Here is a 13,266-nt window from a genome sequence, read left to right on the forward strand (position 1 = left end):
ACATATGTATGGCACATCACATTTTCGAAATTGTTGCAAACTCAACTTATAAATATGACGGATTTTGAATGAGAACTGAACGATTATTTCTTAGAGATAACGTCCGATTTGGCTATATTGACTCTGGATGGAAACGCTTGTTGCGGTTTGCGGTTCTTTTTTACAGACTTGGGTACCGAGTATTAAATCAAAATAATGTATAATGTTATATGCATGAAAGCTAGCTTGTTTAATGGCACCTTATGGCGAGTGTTACAACTTAAAAAAGGAACAAGTGTTTACGATATCGTTCTCAGTATTGTTTTGGTTGTTTCTTTTTGGTTTCGTTTTGTTTTTTGTTTGTTTTTGTTTTTTTTTGTTTTGTGTCTTATACGAATGGTTTCTTCGTATGCGTTTTTAATCTTCCAACATTGATATACATGTACAATATAGAAATCGGCCGACGTATCAGAACTGCATGGCTGTGGGGAATGTATGTGTATTTGTGTGTTGCTTTCTTTGTGTGTATGTGTGTGTGTGTGGGAATCTTATCTAAAACTTAGGGGGATTTGTGTGCTCGCGATTACGTAATGTCGATTTCCGTGAATGCAAAAAAAAAAAAAAAAAAATGAATTATAATATAACGTTCTGTTGTACTGTATATCAATGGAGGTAAGCTTTGTGAATTAAATGACTAGATTGTGTGTGTGTTTAGGGAGTTTAGGTTGCATTTGAGTTACTGTTGCTCTGATTGTTATCACCATTGCTATCACCGTCGTCGTTAGCATTGTCATTATTATGATTATTATTATTGTTGGCAGCCTCGCTGCCGCCGCCGTCGCCGTCGCTCTCGATCACCTCGAGTGTGACAAAAGCCTCTGTCTCCATCGCTTCGGTGTCCATTGCACCAGCCTCTGCCTCGCCCCCCTCGCCAGCTGACATTGCCACGATGGCTTCGTTGCGTCGCTGTCTGAATGCCGCATTGGCCGCCGTGGCGCCTCCTTCGGTGGCATGCATCAGGCGACGATACTGATGCAAGCTGGCCAGGATGCGTATCATGATCTGTGCAGGTACCGTTATTGTATCGCGTGCCTCCACCAGCATTATCTCATTGCTCTGCATCAGCTGCAAGTGATACATTATATTATTCATTATCATGGATATCTTCGCTTTGCTGAACTTACCCCAGTTGTGCCCGCCTCATCGAAGCTGGCTGCCGCATCGATGGGTGCCCAGAGTTTCACATTGTAATCGATGCCCGAGCTGAGCAGATACGGCAACGTGGGATGCGGCTGAACGCGATTCACCACACGATGATCGGCCAGCAGGGTTTTCACCACTTTCCCCGTCTGACGTTGCCACACAAAGATGTGGCCACAATCCGATCCAGACATTATGAAATCATCGCCCCAAAAGCACGCGCCCTTCACCATTGTGCGTGAATTGCGATGTCCGCTAAATGACATTTTCACATAGTCGAATTTCGTTATCGGATACTTTGGGCCATCTCCTTTCATCTCCACCATATCCGTGTCCTCTTTGGTGTCCGCCTCTGTCTCCGGCTCCACTTCAGATTCAGCGCTTTTCTCTGTCGTCCCTGTGTCCATCTTTTGATTTGCATCTGTGGCTTCGGTTTCAGCTTCGGTTGTCACTTTTTCAGCATTCATCATGGTTACTGCAAGAATATTGGGTATTATTATCTTAAATCAAATCGTATCGAAATGAGTGTGAAAGAGTGCGTGCATTTTGCTTTGCTCTTTCAATCTATAGCATACAAATTCTATGAATGTTCAATGAAAGTCCACCTACAATAAAACACACCATTTCAGCCATAAATTAAAACTTTGCTAATCTAAAGCTTATATTTTAGTAAAGATAGTATAACGAAAAATGTGACTTAATAAGTATACAAATGTTTAAATTATAAATTAAAAATGAAACCTTATAAAGACTGTTTTCAACAGTTGGGAAACATTACAATATATAAGTTGAAATATAATCAACATACTTAATACGTAACATAATAGGTTACAACAACATAAATCCCAAAATACAGATTCTTGAATTATTTAATCATTTTTGAAAGTTCCGATTTTGTATAAAAATTATGCCGTTTAATGATCAGTTCTAAAATTGCATTTTTTATATTTTCCAAAACTATTGTTGAATGGATTATTTCTAGTTGTATTGTATTGTATTTTGCTAAATCTAACATATAACAGTTGTTTTCGGTTGCCCATTTTATAGCCCCAGCACAGTTTATAACTAAAATATTTCCATTATGCTTCGAGTTATTAATTGAATTTATATAATTAATTAAATTTAAATAAGTGTTGAGATATATCTAATAACAAAGAATCTATTCATATTGTGGGTTCTATTATATTATTATTCTATTATATTAAGAAAGCAGGACAGTATCAATAAATTTTTGTTGTTGTGAGATATAGCTCACTTATTAAAATTATATGAAATTCGAAAGTTTTAGAAATTGTCCTTGAAGTTATTTATGTATTTGTAGTAAATTTTTAATTATGGGGTATGTTCATTATTAGGCATTTTAAACTGTGATGTTATGGTAAAATGTTCTTTTGTTTGTACTAAAACTTCACTTAATACAATAAACTAAAAAGAGCAAATCTTCAATATACTGAAAACAAGCAAAAAAAATTTTCTATTGAATTATTTTACTTCATTAACTTATATTTGTGTAATAAATTAAATGAAAAACATTTTATTTATATTGAACTGAATTGTTTTGATTAATTAACTTTTACTTGTGAAATAAAATAAATGAAAATTATTATTTTTTTTCAATGCAAACTTTAAAATTTACCAATTTTTATAGTCAACATATTTAGATACAAAATAAGTAAGAAAGCTATAGTTGAAATCGAGTGTGCTCGACTGTGAGATACCTGTCACCCATTTTGAATAAAAGCAAAACAGAGCGGTATTAATTTTAAAATATGTATACCGAATTAATATACTCCAAAAATACTACAAATTATATTTAAAAGGCTATATTTGGTATATTGATATAGTACCACATTCAAAATATACCATAAAATGCATAAAATATCAGATTGTGAGCCAAACCGAATCAGTGCAGTATTAATTTTAAAATATACCAAATTAATATACTCCAAACATACTTAAAATATTCATATACCAAAAGCTATGTTTGGTATGTTTATATAGTGTACTATATTCATACATTCAAATTATACCATATAGTGAAAAATATACCAGAATGTCAGCTAAGCCAACTAAGATCCGTAGTAAGTAAGCGAATTTCCTAATGCTAAAGTATTTCTTAAATAACTTCTAAAATTGTTATCTGATTCCAACTAAATTTGCAGGAATCATTATGTTATTCGATTTTTGTCGATTTGTGGGGGCGAAAGTGGGTGTGAAGCCTGTGACCTGTGTGGAAACATAACAGATGCATGAACATAACAAATTATAGCTCTTATCTCTTATAGCCTCTGAGATCGAGTGTTTCATACGGACAGACGGCCAGACGGACGTAGCTATATCGTCTAGGTTGTTGACACTGATTAAGAATATATATAGTTCAATTTATAGGGTCAGAGGTGCTTACTCCTGCCTGAAGGAGGCACAAAGTCATAATAGCCTTCTACTCTATGGGTAATAGGTATAAAAAATAATTTTAATTCTATTTTACCTTAAAAACGAATTTGCACTCTCCCTCGAATAAATGGAAATAACTTTATCTTGTGGAACATTTCATAATAATACTTATTACAAACTCATAATAGCCTTCTACTCTATGGGTAATAGGTAAAAAAAATAATTCTAATTATATTCTACTTTAAAAAAGAATTCGCGCTCTCCATCGAATAAATGGAAATGAATGGAAAGAACTATACCTTACGGAATATTTCGTAGAAATACTTACGACACTTAGGTGTGATGGTGTGCTCAGACTTACCATCAGCAGTTGGGGATCTAGTTGTTGTTGCCGGTGGAGGCGGCGTCGGTGGTGAGGACGCCTCGATTGGATTGCCTGGCTGCATGCTGATCTGTGTCAGAAGCTGGCTGCTACTGCGATTTAGAGCCGACTCGCTGCGATTGTCCAGCGTACGCATGACGGCATCCTGCCAACTCAAGTGTCCGCCGCTTCGTGGAGTGCTGTTGCTGCCGCTGTTGTTGCTGCCACCACCGCCGTTGTTGACACCGCCACCGCCACCGCTGCTGTTGTTACTGGCAGCAAGGGGACGCGACGGACGTGTCTGGGAGTTGAGCATGCGAAAGATCTCATCGCTTAGGCGATTCAACACGCCCGGCTCAAGCGGCGGTCGCGCCTGTCCGACATTGAGGCGATTCTGTCCCTGCTCGGTGGTGGCCATCGAATTGGGTCCCGTGTCGGACCAATCGCCGCGAAAGCGCAGACGCGGCATTTGCGCCTCGGGATCATCGTCGCGCCGCAGCTTGGGCGTATAGCAGCCGCTCTTGAGCAGCTCGCCATCTTCGTAGCCAGGATGTCGCAAATCGTACAGATATAGCTGCTCCATCGAATAGCTGACCAGCAGCTCCGTTTCATCGGCGCTGTACTTGACGCACGTCGGTCGATAGTGACGACGCGTGTACTCCATGGGTATGGGATATGCCTTCAGTGGACAGGTGATGCGTTCACGATCCGTGGTCGAGTATGTGAGCATGCGACGATCGTAGAGTCGCACTATCGAATCGGAGCAACCGATGGCGATGTTGTGATAGTTGATGGGCGCCACATCCATGGCGGTGACAGCACAGGGCGCTGTGATAAAGATGTGCTGCTCACAGACCGCCTCCAGGCAGCTGCTGCTGATGCGCAGATCGATGCAGCGGACGGTGCCATCCTCGCCGCAGCTCAAGAACGTGCGCGGACAATCGGGCAGCGGCTGCACATCGTACGTGCTGCCAAAGGCATGGCAATCGAACAGACTGGCCGCCCGGCCGGCGTCATCGATGAGCGCCTCCTCGGGTCGACTCTTGCCGGATCCGTAGGGTGCAAGGAATTCGGTGTGCATCACAATGCCTTCGCCGGAGCACGAGACGATCGCCTGATCGTTGGTGTGCGGCATAAAGCGAGCACTGAATATGTGCCGCTTGTGCATTGTCTTGGAGCGGACGGCGATGCGGCCCGTTTTGGCCTCGGTGATGACCAAATGATTGTCATCGGAGCCGGAGACGAAATGTGTGCCGCTGGCATTCCAGTTCACCGTGTTCACGCAGCCGGTGTGCACATCAAATTTATTCAAGAGGCTCAGGCGTTGCACAAAGTCCAGCGAATCTGGAAAAAAACAAAACATATACATATATATATATATATGTATATATATATATAACACGCAAACAATCCAGAAATTAGTAGTTGCCACTATCATAAATCATAAATCGCAATCATAATCGCCCAAAATTGCACTTCTGCACCACAGAGATAAAGACATGGGGAGAACAAAAAAAAAAATGGGCACTGGTCGATCATGATGACAATGAGTTCTACACTCACTTTTGCAGCTGGCTTGCAGATCGGTTTGGAGATCATTGGCATTATGATACGGATAATCGCTGATACACTGCTGTACACTACGACGCAATCCTCGGCGGTCGGTCATCTCTTCCTTCCTTCCTACGGCGGCCTCTGTAATGTGAAGAGTGAACCATAATTCAACAAAAATGTATTTATAAAGTGTATGTTATAATTACAAACTAGTAAGCTTCTCTTTGAATACAATAATAATCAGCAACGATTTTTACACGAATTTTACAACTTCAAAATGACATTTAACTAAATTCCATTTTTCGTTCGAAATAAAGGAATTATCATTTAAGTAAGACGTATTACAAATATATTGATATCGACTTTTCCGTTTGATAAATATTGCTCATCAATTGAATTTCTACAACTATTTTGTTTAATATGTAATATAAAAAAGTTGTATACGTTTTTCCATCTCTTTGCATGCAATTGGATTATTTAATTCCGTCTTGCATATTTTCAACATGAATTAGGGGGATTAATTAGTTATAGACCGTTTGTCTGCTAAAAGTATTTTCAATTATACATATACTCATACATACATTATTTGTCTATACTTTAAATATCCAACTATTGTTTTAGGCAGCTAACGCTTCTGCTCTCTCTGTGCATGCAATCTGTCATTTGGGAGCTGTCAGCTGTCAAAGCGCTTGTAAAAGTCAGCATCTCCGTCTGTTAAAGTGTATAATAACACTTCACAAGCTCTAAGCAAGAAAATTCTATATGTGTGGGCATGTGTGTGTGTGTAAGTATGTGTACATGGCCGGGACTGCGTCCGCTTTGAAGTCTTTTTTTGTTTTGTGCAACAACAAAAATATATGTGAATAATTATATAAAAATTCAAAACAAACCGCCACTCGCCAATTTAATCGACACGAAAAATTTTACTGTTTTGCTTGATTTTTTTTAGTGTTTAGATAAGCCACTTTATTTTGCTGGTCGTATGAGCTGATTCCAATTGTAGTATTGTTTTGTATTTACCAAGGGCGTTACCTATTTAATGCTCCCGAAAAACATAAGAAACCACTTCTATTAGCCTCTAACACACAAACACAAATTCGATATTTATTTTTGTTGCTAGCTCAGCTGTCGTGGAAGAATGTGACCAACTCACCTGAGCATCAGAATACCTTCTAGGGTTGTTCAACATAAATTAAGGTCTCAATATATCGATATATTTTACAAATCTACAAAACGGCACGGTCATATGCAAATTTTGCACAATGGTGTTAACAAATATGGAAACTTAACAAATTAGTAAGTAAGTAGTTAAAATTAAAACACCAATGAACTGAATATATGTATAAGAATATATATATATATAAGATAAAGAGACATAAGACAAATAAAAAACAATAATATAATTGGCAATAAAAATAAACTGAATTAAACAGAATTCAACGGAAAAATTAAAAATAAATGTAAAAGGAGCCATTTGAAATACCATCCAAATTTGGTCTCCTTGTCATATAAAAACAGCAATCTACACTTAATTTGAAACTTTGCTTAAATTACTACAGAAAAGGCATCTTGTGGCTTCACTCAAAGAGCTCTATAAATTATTCACATTGACACAACTATTCGATGAAAGCCTTTATTAAACGGTCACTCTTTAAGCGGTGCATGAAAGAAATCCGTATTTTATTAAAATTGAACTCCGTTTTATCTGAATATTGAAAAACCGTTACATTTTTACGCTGTTGGGTACAATTGTTATGATTCGCTCATGTCTATCGATAATTTTCGAAATGAACTGCATGCCGGCTTCAATGTGACCACATCTTTGATGCACTGCTTGCTTTAAAAATACTGACGAAATACTAGCAAATGGAGTTTGGTTATATTTTGGAAATCGAAACGGGAAACGGCGCTGCTGGTCCCCTTCAGTAGTTGTACACAGTCGAGTTGAGCGTGCGCACCAAACGCTAGTTTCTGTTCGCCGCTTTGAGGTAGCAACCTGTTGCGTCTAGTGTGTGTTTTTTTTCGTTTTGTTTTGTTTTGGCCAGTGGAAAGTGCAACGATATCAACGAACGACTGCGTTAGATAAAAAATCGAGTTAAAACACAAAAACTCACCTTTTGCCGGACAGCAGCCAACACACAGATAGCGAGCGTGTGAGTTAGTGTGAGTGTCATACAAATTAGAAATCTTTTGTTTATTCAATAAATACGACAACAACACAACACAAAAAAAGGAGAAGCAAAAATATAACGGGCAACAAGTGTGGCCGTTGTTGTTGTGGTTGTTGTGGTTGTTGTTTTAGCAGCTTGTGAACAGCGGAAGGTAAATATTGTGAACTCCAAGTACGCAAAAGCTGAAAAATGCAAATGTTAATAAAAAGTAGTTGCTGCAAAAACCAAAAATGGAAAAGAGAATACGAACGAAACGAAACGATAAATTTCAGTGGGTGAATGTGGATAGAGTTGTTGTTGCTCTTGCTTTTGTTGTTGCTGTTTCTGCTGCTGCTGCTGCTGCTGATGATGTGGAAAAGTTAATGAAGCAGCAGTGAAACAAAAGATCAGTTCCGTTGCAGCAGCTAACACCGAATAAGAAGACGAAGAAGAAGAAGCAGCAGCAGTAGCAGAATAAGCTACTTACCATGCATTGTAGATAAATTCGTTTCGTCTACTCTCCGTGTATTTGTGTCAATTGTTGGCATTCGAGAATAACAAATTAAAAATGCCAACCAGTTTAGTCACGCGCCCCCCTCCCTCCCACCTCACCTCACCTCACCTCACCACACCACACCACACCTCCCTCATTTGAAGACCCAGAACTTGAAGCTATTGTTGCTGTTTGCTGCTGCTGCTTCTTCTTCTTGAGATGCTGCATTGTTGTTGTTGCTATTGTTATTGAAGATTCTTAGAGCTGCACGTCATTTGTTAAATGCCGCACAAACAACGATAGAAAGCGACAAATCGGACAAAAAAAAAACCTTTTCTGTTGTTTGTTGTTGTTGTCGTCTCAAAGCTCAATATAAACAGCAAAGTGGAATGGGTTATTGGGCTATTCCAATTGGACTCAAATAATAAGTATCGATGACAGACAGCGATAAAAGGGCGTCGATAAAAGGATTAGAGCTCGAGAAGTATTTTTATGCTGAAGCAGAGGATTTTAAACGAGTTAATAAATCTTTTTTGGATGAAACAAGATTTACTTTTGCCATGTTTATTTTCTTAACAAACGAGAGTTTGAGGATAGCACATGTCGAGAAACATATTCCAATTGGAGTACAAGTATCGATTACCACCATCGATCAAAAGGAATTAAATGAAACAAGTATTTTTTTCGAGTAATTTGGGATTAGCAAAATTTTAACTGCTGCTGTGAAGATGAGCAACGTAATGAGTGATGATTCATAGTTAGACTGCAATGGATATTTGTTGTGTGTGTGTGTGTTTTTGTGTCGCTTGATAAGATTGCAGAGCTGAGATAACTAAAGTGACTAAATGAAGTACTTTTTAATAAATATAGTATGTATGTGATTAGCTGGCCATGCGACGACAATGAATAGAGATCATATACGGCAGTACAATCGCGTACTACATCAGATTAATCAGAAAAGCGGAACGAGCTGAGATAAACTTTCCCATTTCAAGAAGCAGAAACGAGCGAAACACACGACACGATCAGCAAACAATAACAACAACAACAACAACAATTGCATTCAGTTTTGTTTCTTTTTGTTGTTTTTTTGCATGCATTTTTCGCTGTTGGCAATTAAATGAAGCTGTGCATTTATGTTGCATATAGAGCATAGATATATACAATATATGTATATATACTATACACATGCATATGTACATATGTATGTATAACGGTGCCTCTCTTTAACTGCAACATAATGATGCTTAATGGCAATTCAATGAAAATTGCAACTGAAACTGAAAACTGAAAACTTCCCCGCGGAAAAAGTGAAATTTGCACAAAGAGCAAAAGAGACAGCGAAGCAGCAGCAGCAACAGCAACAGCAACAACAACAGGTAGAAGAGGCAAATAGAGAAGGAGAGGAAAAATAACCGCTAGTTATTATTTGAATTACTTGAATTACTCTCGCGTATACATACGTATTGCGAATTGTGAATTGCGTATGCGCTGATTGAAGTCAATGTTTAATGCTCATGTTAATTGCAATTAAAACAGCCGCCGCGTGGTAATTACAATAAAACATATTAAACAATAAGAGCAACAGCAGCAGCAACAATAATCGCAATTGACTCGTGAAACGCAACGTGCAACGTGCTGTTGTTCTTAAAAGTCGAAAAAAAATAAAATAAAATAAAATAAAAACGAAAACAAGACAAATACAAATACAAATACAAATACAAAATGGATGCCGCAGCCGCAGCCGCAGTCAGCGTCAACGTCAGCGTCAGCGTCAACGCCACCGAAGACGAAGAGGAAGACACAACAACACAAGTCAACAACAAGCTGCTGCACAATCAAAACGGCAACATGGATAACGATGGCGACGACGACGACGACGAGCCGCAAGCGCTGCCATTTTGCTTTGTTCGCGTAAGTTTGCACCAACAACATCAACTTCTGTACTTGATTTCTGATTTGATTTTCGGTAGGCGTGTCTAGAAAGTTTGCCCAACTTAATTGAGCATTTCTCCCCCTCCTCCTCCTCCTCTTCCTCCCCTTCCCTAACCCCCTTAAGCACTTGCTCTGCCGGATGCAGTCTTGCAACCTGCCACCTCCACAACCTGGTCACAGTTGAACGCCACTCGGGCGCAACTTGCAACCAGCCGTGACCCACACCCAGTCGATGTTGAGTCTCATAACAACCTGTAGGATCGCCCTTAGTTCAACGACAGCTTTCGGCATTCCAATGCTTAAATACTCTGTCAAATTATTGACAGTATGTTCGATAAAGTTGTCTGAACAAATCACAAAGTTTATTACAATATAATGATTATAGATTTTTATTACACACATTCAACAAAGGCCAACTATTGGCACATCTATTAAAGAGTAATTCTTATGTTTTTATTACTATACCATGTAATGATTATAATTTTTATTATTAATATGTTTTTATTACATTAAAAAAAGTTAAATGTATTTTTTGTTCTCACATTTTTCCTATGTTTTCATTACCATAAAAAGGTTAAATATATTTCTTGCATATTTACACTATTTTTGTTTCTAAATTAAAGATGAAATCTTTGGTTTTCATTACTACAAAAAAGTGAAATATATTTTTTGTTCTACAATTTTTCATTAACACTAAAAAGGTTAAATATATTTCTTGCATATTTACACTATTTTTGTTTCTAAATTAAAGAGTAAGTCCCATGTTTTGATTACTACAAAAAAGTTAAATATAGTTTTAGTTTTTTATTTTTCTTTATTTGAATTTATTTAATTGCTAGTTGCTGGTCGAGCTCTTGGGCATCATTAATGATCATTGAGTATTTGAACTTTTATGGGTAGCAGTCGTTGATCATAGGGTTCTAGAGTCAAGATTGGTTTTACACAATATTCTTAATATATTTAAGAAATTCATTTACCGTTCGATTTGTGTTTTGTTGTATCATTAGTCTAAGACATCCATCATATATATAGCAAATGAAAACCGTTCAACGATAAATCACAAATATTTTTTTTTCCACATTATATACTTAGAATTAATATTATTCATGACTTCAAATATAATTTTAGTTAGATTCATCTAAATCGCAGCAATTGCTTTAAAATGAAGAGCCGGACAGACAGACAGACAGATGAAGGCGGCAAATTGCGGCAAAAAACACTGCAAAGACATCAAATCAGATGAATTGGGCAATTGTTTATGGATGATTCCAATTGTTGATAAGATGATGATTAGTTTTGTTACTCCATTATAATCGGCGTCAAGTGGAACTGTTTTTATTTGTCGTGTTTCTTTGTGGGCTTTTGTTACGCTACGCTGACTTCATAGAACCCATGTTACTTCTGTACAACTTTATGAACATCCGCCACGAAAAGCAAAAAACAAAAAACCAAAAACACGAAAAAACGTCGACAAAGTTAACCGAAAGAAAAACCTCGAAGCGTCGCATTTTCGGATGAGTTCTACAAGTGTTAATTTCCATGCAGGGTCTGAGTTCTCAGTTTTAATGTTCTGTGTCTGTGTGTGTGTGTGTGTGTGTTTGTGTGTGCTGTAACCTTTTCAGTTTCGGGGTCTCGACCCTCTCTCTCTCTCTCTCTCTTTCTCTCTTCGTCAGACTGCCGGCAATCTGGCCGATTACGTTCGCCAAGAAGTAGAAGTAGAAGTAGAAACAGAAGAGTGTATAAAACAATTTGTGTAGTGTTTTTTGTTTTTTTCTCATTTTTTTGGTAAGACTCCGTGCTTGGCTCTTGGCGCACTCACGACCTGCCGGGCCAAGAATGATTGGCCCTTTTGATTGCTTTCTTTGCTCGTCCCATTCGCCGACTGTGTTGCCTGTCATAATTTGTTGGGAAAATTGTTTCGGTTCTGCAGTTTGATTTTCATTATTCCATTTCATGTGCAGTGCCCCCTTGCCCCTTCCCCCGCGTTCCACCCATCAAAATGTTGCGTCAAATTGCCAGACGGACAGACAGACAGACGGACAGACGGAGAGAGGCGAGTTCATAGCGCCTTTGTACTTAGAATGCCATTTCTTAAGTGCATTCTGATTGAGACAAACTATCTCCAATTGTGCTGCAGAACTATATTGAACAAATTAACTGAGCAACAACAACTGTCATTAGCCCTATTTATGAATGAAATCTCACCACCTAGAGCCATGAACTGTTCGATATCCCTGAGCAAAGCTCTAAGCTCTGATGAGCATCATCGCATCTCGTTCGTCATCATCATGCTGCTGGCTTGCAAAAGTCTTTTCAGACTTTCATTTGTGCATGCATTATATGGGGGACAGCGAACAATCGATCAATGACAATGACAATGGCAATGACAATGGTTGGGCCTCAGTCTCAGTCTCAGTCTCTGCCTCTGTCTCTGCCTCTAGCCACGTTCTGGGAAACAGCCCAGACCACTCCCAAAAAAGATATTTCACAATTTGAATATATAAATATGTATATTCGATGTGTATATATGCCCACGTTGTGTACATATGCTGATTAGCCAAAAACAAAAAAACAAAAAAAAAAAAAAACGTAGGAAAGGCAGTAATAAAACATACAGAAATATGCAGATTGTTTACTAGATTGTCTCTTCAATAAGTTTGTGTGTGTGTGTGTGTGTGTGTGTGTGCATATTTGTTTGTTTGTTCACTTGTTTGTTTGCATGTTGTTGGCATGTTTGTTGGGCGATAACAATTAATTTGATCGGTCGCTGCGCAAATATGCCGACCAAGTTAAGCAATAAGTCAACACCAACGACACTGTCTGCCATTTGTTTGCTGATTGGTATCACAGAAAAAAAGGCAACTCTACTCTTATTTAGTGAAAGGTTCTAATTATTAAGTAGTCAGAAAAGAAGACAACGCCACTCTATTTTATTGAAAGCTTCTAATTATTATAGTTTGTCTACATTTAAAGCTTTAATTTGGATTCTTCAATCTTACAAAAAGAAATATAAATTCCAAATTGAAAAAAAGAAACAGATTTATTTCTCTCATTTTCTGAAAACCATTTTACTCGTAATGACTATTTTAAGAAATTGAAACTATTCAAGATTTTAGCTTAAACTATTTTCTTTACACATTTCTCCCATATTTATTTTCTTTGATTTTGATACTCTAAATATACCTATATTCGTAAGTTCT

General features: G+C 37.9%; 2 protein-coding genes across 10 annotated transcripts in view; one reads left to right on the forward strand and one right to left on the reverse strand.

Moving 5' to 3' along the window:
- Positions 1–342: 342 nt before the first annotated feature.
- LOC133847463 (DDB1- and CUL4-associated factor 6-like) lies at positions 343–6,625 on the reverse strand. Of its 7 annotated transcripts, none has more exons than XM_062282532.1 (5): positions 6,521–6,625; positions 5,498–5,629; positions 3,935–5,278; positions 1,164–1,630; positions 343–1,104 (listed from the first exon to the last, which is right to left on the reverse strand). In XM_062282532.1, the coding sequence occupies exons 2-5, from the start codon at positions 5,601–5,603 to the stop codon at positions 700–702; spliced, it is 2,322 nt and encodes a 773-aa protein (XP_062138516.1). In that variant the 5' UTR covers positions 5,604–5,629; positions 6,521–6,625; the 3' UTR covers positions 343–699. The 7 variants fall into 7 exon arrangements, with proteins under 7 accessions (XP_062138516.1, XP_062138515.1, XP_062138514.1 ...); XM_062282531.1 differs by having other exon boundaries at positions 1,164–1,654; XM_062282530.1 differs by having other exon boundaries at positions 3,902–5,278.
- A 786-nt stretch (positions 6,626–7,411) lies between these two features.
- LOC133847266 (rhophilin-2) overlaps positions 7,412–13,266 on the forward strand; it is a 42,733-nt gene continuing 36,878 nt past the window's right edge. The window contains exons 1-2 of one of the 3 annotated variants that reach the window (XM_062282187.1): positions 7,412–7,476; positions 9,671–10,045. In XM_062282187.1, coding sequence (XP_062138171.1) covers positions 9,857–10,045 — 189 coding nt within the window. In that variant the 5' untranslated portion in view covers positions 7,412–7,476; positions 9,671–9,856. Of the gene's footprint in view, positions 7,652–7,673; positions 7,811–9,670; positions 10,046–13,266 lie in introns of those variants that run through there. The other 2 variants (XM_062282191.1, XM_062282188.1) reach the window with 2 other exon arrangements.

This window comes from Drosophila sulfurigaster, chromosome X (assembly GCF_023558435.1).
Source record: "Drosophila sulfurigaster albostrigata strain 15112-1811.04 chromosome X, ASM2355843v2, whole genome shotgun sequence".
Classification (NCBI taxonomy): Eukaryota; Metazoa; Arthropoda; class Insecta; order Diptera; family Drosophilidae; genus Drosophila; species Drosophila sulfurigaster.

Excerpts from the sequence above, each read along its gene's own strand:
- LOC133847463 (XM_062282526.1), bottom strand. The coding sequence starts at position 5,603 with ATGACCGACCGCCGAGGATTGCGTCGTAGTGTACAGCAGTGTATCAGC. Across the intron at positions 5,279-5,497 it reads TCTGCAAGCCAGCTGCAAAA|ATTCGCTGGACTTTGTGCAA; the intron begins GTGAGTGTAGAA and ends GTTTTTTTCCAG. Across the intron at positions 1,105-1,163 it reads ATGAGGCGGGCACAACTGGG|CTGATGCAGAGCAATGAGAT; the intron begins GTAAGTTCAGCA and ends TATCACTTGCAG.